Consider the following 19,022-nt stretch of genomic DNA (forward strand, 5'->3'; position numbering starts at 1 on the left):
ATTTCTCTTCTCATCCTGAAGCAAAGTTCTTAACCCGAGGTACTATTTCTGGGTTAGCGGAATCTGTAACCTGAAGTATATGTAACCTGAGGTACCACCGTACAGGTTTGGGCGAATGCTGAAAACACATCTTTTATCCTGATGTTTGATCCCTACACTGTGTGTTTTCAGGACCTACTCCATTATCTGTGATTGTGATCTGTTTTAGCTTTTAATTTTAAGTTGTTGTAACCAGTGCTTTTTTTCTGGTGGGGACGCAGGGGTACACATACCCCTAAACATTTTGAGTGGCAGTATTTCAATTTGAGTAGGAAAATGAGAGTACCCCTAAACATTTTTTTAGAAAAAAAAGCACTGGTTGTAACTCACCCTGACACCTGCTGGTGAAGGGCAGTTTAATCCTCTTCATATAATAATAATAATAATAATAATAATAATAATAATAATAATAATAATACTTCCTGTCTGCTGGATGATTTGCAACTAGTCATCAAGGATGTCTGATTGCAAAAGTGAAGAGCACATGCTTCTGACTGCAAGTTCCTTCCTCAGCATCTCCATGTAGGAGTTAGGTTCCTGTCTGAAACTGGAGAAATTACTTTAATTGTTGGACTTTTGTTCCCATCAACCCTAGTCAGCACATCCCATAGTCAGGGGTGATGGGAATTGTAGTCCATAAAATCTGGAGGGCATCATGTTGTCTGGTGTAAGTAATTAGCTCCACCCTTTGAGAAAGTCCTGATCTGGTTCTCTGGATTGTGGCCCAGCTCTTTTCTTAAAGGTGCCAACATGCCAAGAAAGGAAGACGCTTCCTGTTTCTCCAAAGAGGTGCATAGAAAAGGGAACTTTCAGTCCTGCACAGCATTTTTTCCCACCAGCTTGCAGCTGAAATTTCCCCGCTGTGGTCAGTAAGTAGAACACCACCTGTCTGCTTTTGAGAAGTTCCCTTAGCCAAGCTAAACCACTGTCTGGCCCAAGTCAGTATCATATGTTCCAAGTCTGTCCACACCTCTGGGTTGCAAAATCTCCATCGTGGTTTTACTAGAGCTCCTAAGATCTGCCACCAATGTAAGCGAGGGGGCAAAATGGTTTCCCATGCAGCCACAGCAGGAAACCCACATGACCATGTTTCAAAAAGCAGTTTGCTGGCTGGCATATTTCACTGAAATTTGTTTGTTTTCATAAAATTTATGCACCGCTTGATTGTAAAGAACCTCGGGTTTACAGAAGGAATAAAACGGTGAAATTACTGTCAAAAACAATTATTTGAAACATTTTTAAAACCTGCGATGAACTTTAAAACACATGTCAAGTTTCTGCATTTCTGGGTAGGCTTGCCTAAGCAAAGATGCTTTTAGCAGGGGCCAAAAAGAGTAAGGGGAAGACGTCTGCCTGCTGTCAATAGGCAGGGAGTTCCACAGTGTACTAAAAGACTGATTTCTTACAAACTCAGAATGAATATTATGTGGCACATGTAACTGTGCCAGTTTCACAGATTGAAGCAGTCAGGTGGGTTTATATGAGGTAAGGTGATCTTGAGAGTTAACTCGTGCGCTTGCTTTCTCTCCATTTGCGTACATATTGTGTTAAGTTGTGGGTGAACATATCAGACGACACAGCGATTCTTCAAACAGCTCTTGTTTATTCACAGGCCAGAACTGAACTGAAGGGGCCAGCCAGCCTGTTTATATAGAGCTCCCCTACAACGCAACAGTAACCACTTTCTATAACTATCCAATCACTGAACGTCACTTTCAATTCCTTATTTGCATATGTGGACCTGAGTGAAAACTATCTACAGTATCCCCCTGCTGGCCCAGTGTGAGAACTTCAGTACATAACATATTGTCACCTGTATGCTCTTAAATCGGGAATGAAAAACCTCGGGCCCTACAAGTGTTGGCAGACTTACTTTGAAGTAAACAGCCTGTGCAGGTGCTGATTTTAAATTCCCAGGTATGTTCATTTTAACTTATAAAAGTAGTGGGGGTTGTATCCAACTATGTTCAATCCAGAGTCGTTTCACTGAAACTGATAGATCTACTGTAAATTTGTTATGCTCATTAACTTCAATGGGTTAATCTGAGTAGAAACGCCATGTACAACCTTTTGTTTTTTATTCATGATTGAAGGGTATCCAAACAAGGAAGTGTTTTATTGTAAACATGCCTGGCACATTTTGGCACAATTGCCTTGATCAAGAGCTTATTCGCATATTTCTCTGCAAAGTTGATCAAGAAATCTCTGTTGCAAGAGAGGTTTCTCAATCACATTTGCAAAGAAATAGGTGAATTAGCCTTTGATAAAGGCCATTGTGCCATCTTTGAGACGTGCTGCTCTTTCTTGCACCATGCCTTTCTGTGTTGCCTGGTTTTGTTTGTTTGTTTGTTTGTTTGTTTGTTTGTGTTTCCTTTTTAATTCGTGAACATTTCCAGAGAGGTAGCCTCTAATGAGTGGTCCATGAAAAATAATGCCACATTTGCTCTAACCAGGCAGTGAGTGAATGGGTACTAAATGTTAGCAAATCTAAACTGTTTGGCTTCATGATGATTTGACATTGTATTGCACTGTTTAATTGAATATCATTGTCATGTTGTTGGCTGCTTGAAAACTTCCCTGGAATGGAAATGTGAGCAAGTTATGAAAAACATAAAGCTGCTGTGAAATAAGTTTGTAATCCTTCTTATCCCAGTTCCCCAGCAGTTCTCTCTTTTCCAAAGGTGTCTGCTCTTTTGCTAAGGAAACAGCTCTACAAGGAGAATCCTCCCTTCCTGAGGCTGAGTTGTTAATAATGAAATGACAGATGGCTTTTATCTATAAGGGACATTCCTTCTACCCAGCTCTTAATCCTGGGATTCTCTTTGTGGGAAGCTGAATGGTTCGAGGCCCTGCATTGTAAAAAATATCCATTAAGCATTGCAAGTGAAGCCCAAATCCACCAAGGGCTACTCTGCACCTGTGTACTAAACGTTAGCAAATCCATTTATATAATGCAGATAGAGTCGAGAATTTTTATTTTTCAAAAACTCAGCTCCCTGTTTGAAAGGCTGGGTGCGGTGGAGAACATAAGAGAGAGCCTGCTGGATCAGGCCAGCCCAGCGGCGTAGCGTGAGTTGTCAGCACCCGGGGCAAGGCAAGTAATTTGCGCCCCCCCCAACCCCTAACTTGCGAGTTGCCGCTTGCGCTGCCGCCCAAACAACGCCGCTTGCCCGGAGGAGGAGGGGGGGCAGAGAGGCGAGGAAAATGCAACGGCCCAGCAGCTGCAGCAGCACCGGCGGAGGCAGGGCTGTGAGGAGGGGCTGCCTGGCGCGTCCTCCGCGGCCAGCGCTGAGAGCCGCTGCCTGCCGGGCGCCTTCAGCCCGGACGCGCGCACAGCTCGTCGGTTCCGCGAGACATGCGGCTCCGCTACAGCCTGCGCCCGAGGCTCTTCGGCGACTCCGGAGGCAGCGAGCGCGCCCCCCCCAGATGTTGCGCCCGGTGCGGCTGGCACCCCTGGCACCCCCCACGCTACGCCACTGGGCCAGCCGCATTGTGTTCTCAGAGATGCCTATGGAAAGCCTGAAAGCAGAACCTGAATGTAGCAGCAATCTCGTCTCCCCACCTGCGACTGGTTTCCAGAAGCACAGAACATAATAATCGTGGTTGGTTCTTGGTTGCTGCTGATAAACCTTCCATAATCCTCTTTTAAAGCCGTCTACGTTGGCGGCCGTCACTGCCTCCTTGCCGGAGGGAGTTCCATAGTTTAACTATGTCCTGCTTGAAGAAGGCTTTTATTTTCCCTTCGGCTTCGCTGGATGTCCCTGCGCTCTAGTATTATGAGAGGAAGGAGAAACAAAACAAAACAAAACAAAACACTTCTTATCTTTTCTGCACGCTGTGAATAATTTAGCTCCTTTTTACTCGCTTTTTCTGCAAACGAAAAAGCCCCCCAATGCTGCGACCTTTCCTCAAAAGGGCTGTTACTCTTTTCCCGTGATTATGTTGTGGTCGCCCCTTTCCCTCCAAGCTCTACACTGTTCCTTTTTTTTTGGGGGGGGGAAGATGCGTAGCCGGGATTCAGTGCGAGCCCCCGCAGGTTGCACCGAAAATCCAACCTCGGAGCTAATTTTCAAAAGCGGACTTGGGAGAGTTAAAGAGCTCCTGTTGACAGCTGGCAAGCCGGCCGGCCAATCCTAGCTGAAGCTGCTTTGCTGGCCACGCCCCCGTCCTTTCCCTTGCGCTCGCTGATTGGCGGAGCGATGGAAACCCGGGCAGGCGCGCGCCCTTCCTATGCTCCATATATAGAGAGAAGCGTAGGGTTCAATAGAAATGTGAGTCTTTTTTTCTGGATTTTTTCTCCTCCTTCGTTCGATCGGATTTGCAGTCTGGATTTGCGATTTTCTTCTAGTGCTCTGCTAGACGCAGGACGTCAGCCAGCACCGGTTGGTTATGAAAAGCCCGAACTGATTTCTTTTTCCTGCTTCTCATTATTTTGGCTTAATAATGGCCAAAAGGAGCTCTTTGTTCATTCGAATAGTGGAAGGGAAAAATCTACCAGCCAAAGACATGTGAGTAAAACAAGCAAGCAAGCCAAGCTTTCTTTCCTCATTGCCCACCGCTTGTGATTGTTGTTGTTATTTGATCTGCTATTTATCAAACCCCAGTTCTTTGTTGCTGTCGAAGCTAGTGGCGGTGTGTTTGTGATCCTCTGTGTGCTTTACTTAGAAGTTCCACTGATCGCAATGTTTTTTGGTAAGTGTGTGCAAGATTGTAGGCGTCGAGTTGCATCCAACTGAAACCTACTCGGAGTAGACCCACTGACTAGACCTATGTATGTCCATTAATTCCAGTATTCTGTGAGTATGACTAATGCTGGATACGGCCCCTTCCCTCTTGCAGATCAACGCCATACATTTTAAGTATATCTGTTGCACATTCAAAGCACATAACACTCCCCAATGGATTTTGGGAGCTGTAATTTGTTAAGGGCGCTGGGAATTGTAGCTCTGGGAGGGGACAGCTCCAATTCTCCGGATTCTTTGGAGGAATCCATGTGCTTCAAATGTGTGTTGAATTTGCTGTAAATGTATTGTGTGGGTCTGCCCTTTGCCTCTCTATTGTATGTTAAGACTTTGGTAGCTTTTTTAAAAAGAATTGTGAAATAAGTTTCTCTTTCTCAGTTGGTCAGCTGGTGTTTAAAAACACATTGTAGAAGCGTTTCTGCTTCCTCTTTTGGGGCTGAAAAACAAAATCTGTACACTCTGATTCTAGGGACAGGGTTTGTTTTTTCCCCTCCTGAAAAATCTAGCTTTGCCTTCCCAACGTTGTGTCACCCAAAACATCTGGAAGGTACCTGGTATGTGACGGCAGAGCTAGCCTGAGGAAGCTTACTTATTACCATTTAATTAAAACACAAGCTTGATTGTCAGCCCCTAGCCAACACCTTGTCCTCATTTCAAGCACGTTAATTTCTTTCTGTGAGACCAAAAAACGCCACTAACTGCATGTTTTCCTATTCTGTAACAATAAGAAATCAGTTTTGATGAAGAGGTACATCCTATCTTCCACAAACAGTTGCATTCCCACACCAACCCCGCCCCGTCTGCCAAGCCAGCCTCATCAACATGGCCAAATATGTTCATAACATTCTTATTTATTTTTTATTTGCTGCCTGACACTGAATTGTTATAGATTCCGGAGGGGTAGTTGTATCAGTCAGCGGCAGCAAAACTGGCAATGAGTCCGTGGCTCTGTTGAATGGCTCATCATGGCATAAGCTTCTTCTGCCTGATGATGCCACATACAGAGTTATTACAGGCACGTTTCTGAAGCAATTCCCAGTCTCTGCATGAAAGTTGGGTTTAAGACGTAAACTCCATTGGCATGACAAAAGGACAGCACAACATTCAATGCACCTAAAAATAGCAAAATGGCCTGATCGCTGTTAAAACGTATTTTCCTCCCTCGCTCTCTCTTTCTCAAATCGGGGCTTAAATTGTGCCAGATTTCATGCCAAAGCTTAGGCTCTGGAATCTGTTTCGACACTGGAGCTAAGAGCCGCTGTCACCTCTCTTTAGAAATCCTTAATCCAGCACTGTGCAGGATAAACATGATTCTGATGAAATGAGAGTGGAGAAGAAATAGGAAGCAGATAAAAAAATCTGCCTGGCCATAGGAGGTCAAACACTGCAAACTCTTACTTGATTTGTATTATAGCAAGATCCCCATTTGCCCATCGCTTTGAAATCCACCCTGAAATGTTTTCTTTGTGTCCTTTCCCAGGGATCTTTCCAAGGTATTCCTCTGAAGGAAAAATATTGCATTGGGACTGGCCTGCCAGGATGTTGTAGAAAAGATAGGAGTTCTGTTAAATGACAGGAGTCGAAATTTTAAAAACGAAAACACAGTTTTTAATACCAAGGGCAGAATGTATGGACTTGCTTCACTTTATTCCTGCAACAAGCCTGTGAAGTATGTTAGCAGGACCAGTTAACTTAATATCTTTGCAGGAGCCTTATTGAAAGCGTCCTAGGTCCCAAAACTACTATGCTTTCGCCTGCCCTTCTGACATGCTTGCCTCACTTGGAACGACTGCCCAATGGTTTAAAAGAATCCCTTAAGAATCAAAATGGAAATGGGCTTCACAAATAAATCATCCTCACTGACCGCTATTGGGACTAGTAAAGAACTTGGCGAGAGTGCTTCTGAGAGTACAAAGGACTTAATGTAGCTCTTTCCATCATTTCTCAGTTCTCTTTAGAGCAGTCCTGTAAGATGGGCATGGATTACCCCCAAAGTTCAGGTTTTGGCAAGTAGGGGGCAGAAAGATGAAGGGTTGCCTAAGACCTGCTATTCCTTGCATGGCTATTCAGCAGAGAGCTTGCTGTTCAACAAGGCGAGCCTATTTTTAGGATTTCAGTGATTTATGGCAAAGTTCTGAAGTAAGGTCTTGAATGTGAAGTCTTCTATAAACTCCCAGAAAACAGGTTTCTGATGCATATAGTCAGTGCTTTTTTCTGGGGGGACACAGGGGTATGCATACCCCTAAACATTTTGTGAATCTATGTGTGGCCTCATTGAGGGACAGTATTTCAATATGAGTAGGAAAACGAGAGTACCCCTAAACATTTTTTAAAGAAAAAAAAGCACTGCATATAGTAACTTGTACATAAACTGTATGCGGGTAAGATCTGCATGTATAACCATGCACAAGTTATGCGCAAGAGAACCCAGCTTTTTGAAGTGTATCCAGTCACTCACAGAATTAGTTTGCACAAAGTCTTCATTCTTTACGTGTAAGGGGGGGCAGTGTGTGCTAGGCCTCTGCTCTCTCTGTGTGCAATATGTATACATCATGCACATACAACTCTCAATGTGTACCCCATCATTTGATGGTATTTTTGCCACATAAAGCACTGTGTCACCACTTTAAGCTGTCATATCTTCCCCAAAGAATTATGGGAGCTGTAGTTTATTAATGGTACTGAGAGCTGTTAGGAGACCCATATATTCCCCTCCCATAGCTACAATTCCAGAGTGGTTTAACAGCCAGTCCTTCTTTGCAGGAACCTCCAAAACTTGTTGCTCTGTAAGAGTGAATAGAGTCCTCCTAGACATGAATTATGTGAATGTGGCCTTGGTGCTTTATGGAAGGCCTTGGGGCAATCTCAGGGTGGAGAAGCTAAATCTTCTAAAGAAAGCATTGCAGTGCAATTTAAAAAACTCTATACAGATGTTTGCAAGGACAGTACGGAGAGGAACAAGAAAGGCAATATCCTTTGATGCAAACTTTCTGAAATCTCTGAACTTAAGCTCCCTTCTGAGAAAGATGTGTAGTTTCCTTTGCTTGTGTGATTGGCTTGCAATTATAATGTGGTTTTGATCCAAAACAAAATGGGTTACTTCTTACCTTAAGAGGCAGGTGGTTGGTGGAGAACGTCATCCCCTACACAACTGCAGCCAGCTCTTAAGTGTGCTTGCCTCCGAGGTGGCCTAGATTTGCTGACAACATTGTGCTAGAAAGTGGAAGCCTGTTTAAACCTTTCCTTATCATACTGATCTTCACCCAAGCGAAGGGAAACATTGTAGGGGGCCCCCTGCAGTTTGAGGAAATGGCTTCTCCTCCCTCCCCCTTAAGAGAGACTTGGGCCGCATTCACACTATATATTTAAACCATCATCATACCAGTCATGGCTTTCCCCAAAGAATCTGGGGAGGGTTCTGAGAGCTGTTAGGAGACCCCAACCCCACATTTAAAGGGGCAGGGGAAGGCCAGACAACACAGGGATGGGGGAGGGTGTTGTGTGGATGCCCCTACATTAATGGGAGGGAGACAGGCAGGTGCAAAGCTACATCTTGTTCTTTGTGTGCTGACAAGCCCAGATTTCTCATGTGCAAGGTCTTTGGTTGCAGCGCATAGTCTGGCAATCACTTATTTAGATCCTTCTGTTATCGTGTGTCTCTTGAACCCTTTTTCTGGCTGCTTTCCTTCGCCGTGCTCCCCCCGGTATCAGGAGCAGCTGATGAAATAAGAAACAAGTCGAAGGGGTAGGAGGCCTCCCTTCTCTCCTCTCTCAGCTTCTCCCCCCCCCCCCCCCGTTCATGAATGCCCCAGGTCAACTCCCTGCATTGTAGTCTTCTGTGACAGCTGAAAAGGCTAGTCCATTAATATATTAAACTGAGAACTTTTCTCTGGAAATGTCATGGTGCCCTGTGAACTGGATGAGAGCCCGGGCAATCCCCAGCTATTATTGGGTCCCCTCCCAGCTACACTAAGCTTTTTCTTCTTGTCTGCCCTCTATTACTGTGTGTTGGGCTGAGGCCTACAGAGCTGAGATAGTGGAGCCATAGGGAGCCAGTATTTACATTCAAGCAGGGCAGAGCGGTACAGCCTTTCCAGGAGGGTACCACTTCAGATTGTAGGGGTGTGTGATTGATAAATTGCATTTATATCCCACCCTTTCCTCCAAGGTGGCATAGAATTGTAGAGTTGGAAGGGACCCCGCTGCAGTGCAGGAATCTCAGCTAAAGTATCTATGGTAGATGGCCATTCAACCTCTGCTGCAAAACCTCCAAGGTCCGTCACATCTTGTGGAAGTCTGTTCCACTGTCAAACACCTCATACTGCCATAAAGTTCTTCCTGATATTTATTCGGAAGCTCCTTTCTTGTAACTTGAATCCATTGGATCGAGTCCTACCCGCCAGAGCAGGGAAAAACCAAGCTTACTCCATATTCTTTGTGGCAGCCCTTTGAGATATTTGAAGATGGTGCACACGGTTCTCCTCCTGCTCCTTTAATCCCCACAACAGCCCTGTGAGGTAGGTTAAGCTGAGAGGCAGCGACTGGCCTCCAGGGTCACCCAGTGAGCTGTTCATGGCTGAGCCCCGCTCTCTCCCAGGTGCTAGTCTGACATGCTAACTCCGGCATAGGCAAACTCTGGCCCTCCAGATGTTTGGGACTACAATTCCCATCATCCCTGACCACTGGTCCTGTTAGCTAGGGATGATGGGAATTGTAGTCCCAAACATCTGGAGGGCCGGAGTTTCCCTATGCCTGTGCTAACTATTAATGTTTCAATGTTTTGATGTTGTATTTTAATTTTGTTTTTAAGTTGTATTTATTCAACTTGTTTTTATTATTGCTTGTTAGCCGCTCTGAGCCCAGACTTGGCTGGGGAGGGCAGGGTATAAATAAAAATTATTATTATTATTATTATTATTATTATTATTATTATTATACCACACTGGCTCCCTTGGGCCAGGGAGGCAGCGGGAATCCTTTTTTGAACTTAGGAAGTTCGTCGCTGGTACCAAAAAGGGTGCAGCTTCCCTCCCCAAAGCAAATAGATGGCTTTCCTTCGGGATCACAACAGGAGAAGGGAAAGGTTCAATTCTGCCCCACCCCACCCCCCCTTGCTCTGACCCTGTTACTTATTGGGATTCTTCTGCCAACACTGCAGTTATGCTTTAAAAACAACCTCTCTCTCCCCCCCCCCCCCCGCTCTCAGTGGTGGCTGGTCTCTAAGTAGGACGGAAGACAGAGTCACTTCCGATTGGTTGTAAGCAAGAAGTCACAGGTGGGGGCTGGTTGAGGCAGGCAAAGGTTGGTGAGACAGTGCCTTATTTGCCCTTATTTGACCAGCCTTCGCTACATGTCATGTGCCGTTACATGCATCTTGTGTGGAAACCACTCTATGCTCAGTCAGCTGAGCATGAGACATAATCTCAGGTTCGTGGCTTTGAGCCCCACATTGGGCAAATATAATAATAATAATAATAATAATAATAATAATAATAATAATAATAATAAAAAATAATGTAGCACCCTGCTTCTGGTTAATGCTTAGCTGGAATGAAATACTCAAAGCAGCAATAGAGAAATTAAAATAATAATTTATTTGTCAGACAAATAAATGAGAGACACAGTGGTATATGGTTACCAAAGCTCTGCCCACTCCAGTCCTGTTGGCCAGCACTTATATTCCCTCAGCCCAGCCCCCTTGCTCCTCCTTTGGCTGCTTCTGTCCAATCAGCCTGGTTGAAATTCCTATTGGCTGTTTGCTAGAACCAATCATAAAAGATACACCCATTTCCTATTACCTTTTATGGGAGACAAAGAGCTATATTTCCTTCTATCCATAAATGGCAGATAAGTAGCCATACATCTTACATTTGCCTCGACCAGGCACCTTAATTACCAGATAACCTTTGGCCCCTGCTGCCCTATTACCCTATTCACTCCAAAACCGATGGCTAAAACAGATGGTGCATGGTTTTTAATTTTTATCTTAAACAGAGATCTTGGGTTCACCTTCTCACACACCATCAATGAAATAAGAATATAACATTTCTTACTTTCTAAATCCTTTGCATAATTACATTTAAGCCAATATATTTCATATATTGGAAATATATTTCATATATTTCAAAGTAAAAAAGGAACTTTAATAAAAACAGTTTCCAGAAGCAACTTCAGAGAGAAGCCCCTTCGGTTTTCCCAGCCAGCTGCTGTTCCCATTTGCCCTTTAACCTTAGGAAGATGTGGCTCAAGTTTAATGGGAGGCACAGGGTATTTCTGTTAAACAATGAATCCTACTATTTACCAACTCTTAATTTGGGTTTTTGCAGCTTGATTGTATTCTGTAATTTGTATGGTCAGTGTGACCTTTTGCTCTCAGCCTGTAATTTCCTTTTACAACCCTGAGGCTCTCGTCTCCTGCCTATAAATCAGTGGGGCCCTGTTTAGGAAGATAAACATCTGCCAAAGCACCCAGCTGGTTTCTGCCTGGCATGAGAGATACAAAACATTACAAATATATTTTTTAAGCTCATTTTAAAATGCAGATCTTGATCAGATGCCTCATAATACAGATCTTGATCAGATGCCTCAATAATAATTTATTATTTATACCCCACCCATTGTTGGGCGGCTTCCAACAAAATATTAAAATACAGTATAAAATATTAAACTACAGTAATGCATCAAACATTAAAAGCTTCCCTAAACAGGGCTGCCTTCAGATGTCTTCTAAAAGTCTGGTTATAGTTGTTCTCTTTGACATCTGGTGGGAGGGTGTTCCACAGGGCGGGTGCCACTACCAAGAAGGCCCTCTGCCTGGTTCCCTGTAACTTGGCTTCTTGGAGTGAGGGAACCGCCAGAAGGCCCTTGGCGCTGGACCTCAGTGTCCGGGCAGAACGATGGGGGTGGAGATGCTCCTTCAGATTTCTGCATTGCCGGGAGTTGAACTAGATGATGCTTATGGTCCCTTCCAACTCCGATTCTATGAGGCTAGAATAGGATTTGCAGCAACTGTGGGCCCCATTTGGAAGGTGGAGGGAGCTAAAGATGCAAGGAGGGGCCTGCTGAGGGAGTGGAAGACGGGAAATCATGGTGACAAATCACACTTGGTATATTTATGCGGCCATCTAACTTGTTTTAAAAAAAATTAAACTGCAGTTATGCACCTAATCCTCTTGAAATGTTATAGTCGGCTTACAGCTAGTCCTAATAGAAATAGATTGCAGCCTCAGGAGAGATGCACTTTGACAGCCCTTACTTTGCATACATAACTCAAGACAACAAATACATGCATGCAAACTATTGCATGCAGTCCTGGTCTGTGGCCTTCATTCTTTCATGACTGTCATGTTTACAAAACAAAACCTCAGCAGGTTGAAGTGTGATGGTGATGGTGATGATTGATTACCTGCCCTTCACCCTAAGATCCCAGGGTGAGTAACAGCAATTTAAATTTCCCCATTAAAAGCAGTTTACAATAAGTTGTAATCACAGGAATGGGGTGGGACCAGAAAAATATATATTGTGTGTCAAAGGCCATGGCAAAAAGGTGTATCTTCCTGTATCTTCTTTGACTGCCAGGGACCACTCTTTTTAATGTTTCTTTGCTCCATTAACATTTTTTAAAGTGACAAGAAGCTCTATATCTCTTGGTGCACACCTGGTGACCAGAACATCCTTGACAGTGAAACCTTTATTTCCTTGCCTGCTGTCTTAATTGTGTTGGTTGGTTTTATTGTGGGATTGTTTTTAGCTAATAATAATAATGGATGCTACAGACTAACCTCCTTCCTGTCACGCTGATATTTTATGTTCAGGAAGTACTGTGTTTTGAAAAGGATTTCTGCCACTTCATGTAATGTTGGTTGTTGTTTTTTTTAAAGGTTAACTGTAATCTGTCAAAAAGTTGGCATGAGTTTTCGATTTGCAAAGCTTTTTTTTTTAAAAAAAAGTACTGTGTTTTGGGTGGGAGGGCATTATCATTCTTCCTTTCAGGATTAGGCACACTGAAAGCTGTCTTTCAATGTCCAACTCTTGGTCTAAGTAAAGGTAAAGGTAAAGGTACCCCTGCCCGTACGGGCCAGTCGTGTCCGACTCTAGGGTTGTGCGCTCATCTCACGTGGCCAGCGTGACGAAGCTGCTCTGGCGAGCCAGCACCAGCGCAGCACACGGAAACACCGTTTACCTTCCCACTATAAAGCGGTACCTATTTATCTACTTGCACTTAAGGGTGCTTTTGAACCCTTAGCTAGGTGGGCAGGAGCTGGGACCGAAAGAAGGGGGTTCACCCCGGCGCGGGGATTCGAACCACCAACCATACGATCGGCAAGTCCTAGGCACTGAGGTTTTACCCACAGCGCCACCCACGTCCCTTTTAAACTCTTGGTCTACCTAGCTCAATACTGTCCATCGCAGTGGTGGGAAGCCTGTGTCCCTCCAGATCTTGTTAGACTGTCCAAGTCCCATCATAGGATTGTAGAGCTGGAAGGAATCACAGCTAAAGCATTCATGGCAGTTGGCCACCAAACCTCTGCTTACAAATCTTCAATGAAGGAGAGTCCATCACCTTCCGAGGGAGTCTGTTCCGCTGCCGAACAGCTCGTACCATCAGAAAGTGCTTCCTAATGTTTAGCTGGAATCTCCTTTCTTGTCATTTGAATCCATTAGCTCGGATCCTATCTTCTAGAGCTGAAGAAAACAAGATTGTTCCATCTTCCATGTGACAGTCCTTTAGATATTTGAAGATGGCCCTCATACCACCTCTCAGTCTTCTCCAGGCTAAACATCCCCAACTCCTTCCACTGTTCCTCATCAGGCTTGGCTTCCAGACCCTTGATCATCTTGGCTGCCCTCCTCTGCACACATTCCAGCTTGTCAACATCCTTCTTAAATTGTGGTGCCCAGAATTGGACACAGTATTCCAGGTGTGGTCTGACCAAGGCAGAATACAGCAGGACTATTACTTCCCTTGATGTGGACATTATGCTTCTGCCTAGAATTGCATTAGCTCCCTCCCCCCCCCCCGCCCCCGCTACACAACATTATTGAATCAGGGCTTTTCCACACTTTGCCCTGCTCTTTCCAGGCACTTGGTCCACACTTAAAAGCTCCAGGTCCATGCAGTTTGTTTGTTTTCTGTCCTGATCTTTCCCCAAGAAAATCCACTCTTTACTGCTCAATCGCAGCAAGCAGCAGTTCGGGTTTCCTGAGGACTGTTGATTGCTCTCACTGAGCTTTAAAAGAGCGGGGTTTTGCAGGGAAAGCTCTGGAGTTAAAAGCGGGGGGGGGGGTTGGTTGGATACAAAGCTTTAAAGTCTGGTACGGTAAAGGTAAAGTCTGGACTGTGCCTAGAAAGGGTGGAGGAAAAGCAAGTGTGGATAAACCCTCAGCCCCACATAGCATGACCCTTAAGGATGAGAGATGCCAAGTGATGTCAGAATGCTGTTTATTGATTATAGCTCGGCTTTTAATACCATTCTTCCGGACATTCTTATTAAAAAGCTGGTGGACCTAGACCTTTTCCCTACCATCTGTGATTGGATTAAAGACTTTCTGAGCAATCACACACAAATAGTGAGGATTGGGCCTGTTACATCTACCTCTCTGAAGCTCAGCGCTGGCACCCCACAGGGATGTGTGCTGAGTCCCTACCTGTACTTGTTGTATACATTGACTGCATTTCATCTGATCCATCCAATGCACTTATTAAGTTTGCAGATGATACCACCATAATGGGTCTAATTACAGGTGGAGATGAATCAGCGTGTAGGGACGAGGTTCAAAAAGTCTCCACATGGTGCCTAGAGAACAACTTGCACCTAAATATCAGCAAGACAAAGGAGTTGGTGTTGGACTTTCGGAGGAAGAGAGAAGAACTAGCCCTGTTGTATATCAGGGGTGTGTGTGTGTGGAGAGAGTCTCTTTCTTTAAATTCCTGGGAGTTTACCTTAATGAAGATCTCACTTGGAAAATCAATACAACCCAGGTGGTTAGGAAGGCCCAACAGAGACTCCATTTCCTCAGGGTCTTGCGAAAGAACCATGTCAAACAAAAATTGATGATCTTCTTCTACCAGGCCACAATAGAAAGTCCTTACATATTGTAGAACAGTGTGGTACGCTGGTTTGACAGCCACGGACAGGAAGTCCCTACAGAGGGTGGTGAATACAGCACATGACATCATGGGCTGTCCTCGGAGTTTGCTAGATGACATCGTGGGAGACCGCTGCCTCAGGAGAGCGAGGAAAATTCTTAGGGATGACTCACACCCTGGCCAGCACTTCTTTAATCTCCTACCTTCGGGCAGGAGATACAGAAGTATAGTCAGCCACACCAACAGGTTAAAGAACAGTTTTTATCTGTGGGCTGTTGGGCTGCTGAATGGGGAAAAAATAGTGGTGTAATTGACTTCTGAGAAGCACACAGAGCGCGAACAAGACTGAGTGTATGGGGGGGGGCTTGTTTAATTTCACTGCACACAGGTGGTGTAGTGACAATAATGGTTTGTTTATTATTATTATTATATCTGAACCTGGAACCTTTTGCATGCAAGGCTGGGGACATCAGGCTAAGTTCCAAAACAACTGCAAACATCGAATTGCTGCATACCTTCGACATTATAGAAGGACTGATGAAGCCCCAAGCTCACAACACATTTTCTAGCCCTGAATCTGCTGAAGCTAGGATGAGCAATTGGCTTGGAGCCCTTGTTGCCTCTATAAAGCCATCCCTGTGAAAATCCTGCTCTAGAGCAGGCAGCCCAAACGGTGGTCCGCTCAGGGGCTCTATGGAAAGTCTGGGAAGGACAGAAGGAAGGCAGGCTGCAAATGGAAGAGCTCAGGGGCTGCTCTGTCCTTCTGAGAACTTGTGATTCACCTGCAAGGTGAGCGTGACGGATCAGAATTGGTGGGGAGAGGAGGCACTTGAAAGGACTAGGAAGGATTAGGAGTATGAAAGATGGAGAAGCAGGAAGCAGATAAATAACACGGATGAAGGAAGCAACAATAAAAATAAAACTGAAAATCTGGCATGCAGTGCATTGTAACCTCTGCAACAGGAAGAAAAATCATGATGTGTTCTGTCTGGACACTCTGTAATTTTTAAGCAGTCGATGGGTGGGGTGCGGGAAGCTTGAGCAATATAAGTACCAAGACAGTTCCCTGCCCCAAGCAGCTTACAATCTATGCAGTTAGGTATTGAGTAGGGTGTCAGCAACTTGACTTCAGTGAAACAAGACAACAGACGGATCAGGCAAAGGGTTCAATCGCAGCATGCTGTGGTGCAGTCAAACCAAGAGGACTCGAATCATAGCTAGCAAACATATGTATTTTGCAGCATTTCTAAACTTTATTTTGTGCCTTTATGGAAAAAATATATGGTTGAAACACTTTGGCCTCTTCTCTTTCTACTCCACATATTGTGTACATTTTACATACCCACTAAAGTTTCCTTGTTCTGGTGACTAATATTCCCCTTTGAAAAAGAAAAGAACTTCACTTTAGCAACGTATTATAGAGGGTCTCTTACCCCTCCCACTTCCCCCTGCCAGTGTACCTTTTACTGGAAGGCTCTCTGGGTAATTGGAAACCTTGTGGATCTGTCAACAAAGCATAAAACCTTACAGAGGGAGGAAATGATTTTGAGTGTGACCTTTTAAAGCTGTTTATTCAATGCTAACAGCCCGGAGAACTCCAGAAGAAAAACATGTTTTGTTATGGGTTGAGGAAGTTCTTAGTCTGTACTAAGGATTGGGGAGAAGAAAAAAAGTGGATTAAATATATCTTTCAGATGAACAAATTACGTAGAGATCCTCTGTTGCAAGCTTCTTTCCCTCTGAAGGCTTATAGCTGCTTTCCTTTTTTGATCTCTTTCTAGTAGTATTTAAGACCTCATCACATTCCTTCCCTGACTCAATTTTCTTCAAATGTTTTGTAAGATACCCTCATGCTCTGTACAGCACCACGCTCAGAAATCTTTAAAAAGGACATCTGCCTTAAGCGAAGTTCTTCGAAGGTCAAATTGTTGGGTTGTATAATCAAAGCATCCATACCATTAAACCCTTAATTATGTTTATTTGGAAGGAAAGCCCCTTTGAATGCAGTAGAACTTACCATGGGGGGTATTTGGAGATTGCAGCCATGCATGTGGACTAGAAACTTGGATATCTTTCAAAACGAAAATTGGGAGTTTCAATATTTTCTGCTAAGCTGGGGATGGAACTGTTGTGTTCCTATGGTTTCTTCCATATTTAAGCAAGTAGGTCCTACCTCAGTTGACTTGATGAAACTGGCAAAGATTAGGGTTGGTACCGAGTAACTGGGGGACAGTTTGGTTGGTGGGGAGATGGAATGCCTGTAGTAAGTTTTCTCACAAAGCTTTCTGAGTCCTCACTTTCTCTGTGTATGGAAGTGCTCTGTGAGAGAATGTTCTTGGGTGGAAGCCAATCTTCTTTGTGGTCCATTGGAGGAAAATCTTGAGCCAGGAGCAGACCGGTTAAAAGCCTCAGCCAAAAATAGTTTTCGTGTGTGTGTATTTTATGGTAAAAGAATGCATACAACAGAAATAAGATTTAAAACAAGGGCCTATCAAAACATAAATGTGAGCACACTCAAATATTACAAAGGGCAGATGTGTTTTGACATCAAGTCTTCACTGGTGGCCAGAATTATGACCAGATAGTAGGTGGGGGCAGGAAGTTTAAAATAGTACCTCAGGAGAATACGTATCTTATTGTGGCTAAATCTTTATTCTGACACTCACCCTTAGGCTTAAAAAAACAAAAACACTCTTCATTTCTATAATGGGATCAAACATCATCAGGATACAGGATGTTTGAACCCTACATTAAAAAATGGTAACACAAAAATGCAAAGGAGAACGCTAAATGCAAAGCTTTTTAAATAATTATATGCAGGTTTGGCCTTCAGTCTCACTCCTGAGTAGGAATGAGGGAGAAAATCGATTCACTTCACATTTAAAGTTAAGTATATCAAATTTGCACTTTTCAAAGCAACATGAGAACGAAAATACAGCCATCCATCAAAATTAGCACACATCCAAATTTTGTAATGCAGTTGCTGAACAAAAGAACGTTTACAAACACCCACATATGGGGGGGATGGGCATAAAAATCAATATATTGGCGAAAATAACGTCTAACTGCATTGCATTAGAAGGAACTGCGTGCCAAAATGTGTTAATTAGGACGTATTCACTCTAAAACACTGAAGGAGTTTTCATTCTGCCACCTACAATGGGAGCTTTGCTAAGTGTTTCTAAGTGGCATTCAGGCACTATGAACAATCCTTCTGTCTTTTTCAGCCCTCTCCCCACCATGTTCTTAAAATTTCATAGAATCACAGAATTTTAGAGTTGGAAGGAACCCTAAGGCTCATCTAGTCCAACCCGCTACAACCCTCTTTTTGTCCAATGTGGGTCTCGAACCCACGACCCTGATATTAAAAGTCTCATGCTTATACTGGTGGAGCCATTTATCCCACAGACTTGGCAATAACAGCCAGCAGCCAAATGGTTAAATGCAGAACTCAGCAGCTGTAAATCCAGCTCCTGAGATATCTCTATTTCCCCCATCTCACAGGGCACCCTTTTTTCATATTAAATGGCTGTTTATTTTTCGGCCTTTAGCTTGCAAATGATTAACGAAGGCCAAGGCAGGGAGCAGAAAATAGGATAATTCAGGTGTGCATTCCATTATTTGGTCTCCTGCTATACAGTGCCTCAAGCTGCGCTGATTAATAGAGAGTAGAGGAAGGAATCCATTTATGGCACCACCTGAGGCTCTAGCTCGGCCAGGTGTGGTCTCCCCGATGTCATATGCTCTGCCTAAATGCACGTTGCAAGGAAACAAAAAGCAAAGAACACCCAGCATGAGGACTAGCACCATGAGGCATTCAAGGCTACTGATCACCCAAACTGAACTTACGATCAAATGTTGCACCCCCTGGGCTCACCTGCCCATCTGACTCCTATCTCGAGGTGGCAGGGTGCAATGAAGAGGGCGACCCACGGTGTATAAAGTTTATGAAATATAATACAGTGGTACCTCAGGTTAAGAACTTAATTCGTTCTGGAGGTCTGTTCTTAACCTGAAACTGTTCTTAACCTGAAGCACCGCTTTAGCTAATGGGGCCTCCTGCTGCCGCTGCGCCGTCGCTGCACGATTTCTGTTCTCATTCTGAAGCAAAGTTCTTAACCCGAGGTAATATTTCTGGGTTAGCGGAGTCT

At 44.1% G+C, this 19,022-nt stretch overlaps 1 protein-coding gene and 1 long non-coding RNA gene across 4 annotated transcripts in view; both read left to right on the forward strand.

Moving 5' to 3' along the window:
• Positions 1–2,342, forward strand: part of LOC309519988 — a 33,553-nt gene extending 31,211 nt beyond the window's left edge. Inside the window, exon 6 of the long non-coding RNA XR_014214109.1 lies at positions 1,652–2,342. This is a non-coding gene — a long non-coding RNA (uncharacterized lncRNA). The remainder of the gene's footprint in view (positions 1–1,651) is intronic.
• A 1,937-nt stretch (positions 2,343–4,279) lies between these two features.
• The window catches only part of RASA4B (RAS p21 protein activator 4B), a 50,818-nt gene continuing 36,075 nt past the window's right edge, over positions 4,280–19,022 (forward strand). For 2 of the 3 annotated variants that reach the window (XM_082201223.1, XM_082201225.1), the window contains exon 1: positions 4,280–4,547. In XM_082201223.1, the coding sequence (XP_082057349.1) occupies positions 4,483–4,547 (65 nt within the window). In that variant the 5' untranslated portion in view covers positions 4,280–4,482. The remainder of the gene's footprint in view (positions 4,548–19,022) is intronic. The other variant, XM_082201224.1, reaches the window with a different exon arrangement.

The sequence above is a fragment of the Podarcis vaucheri genome (genome assembly GCF_965113315.1).
Source record: "Podarcis vaucheri genome assembly, chromosome: 15".
NCBI classification, from domain to species: domain Eukaryota; kingdom Metazoa; phylum Chordata; class Lepidosauria; order Squamata; family Lacertidae; genus Podarcis; species Podarcis vaucheri.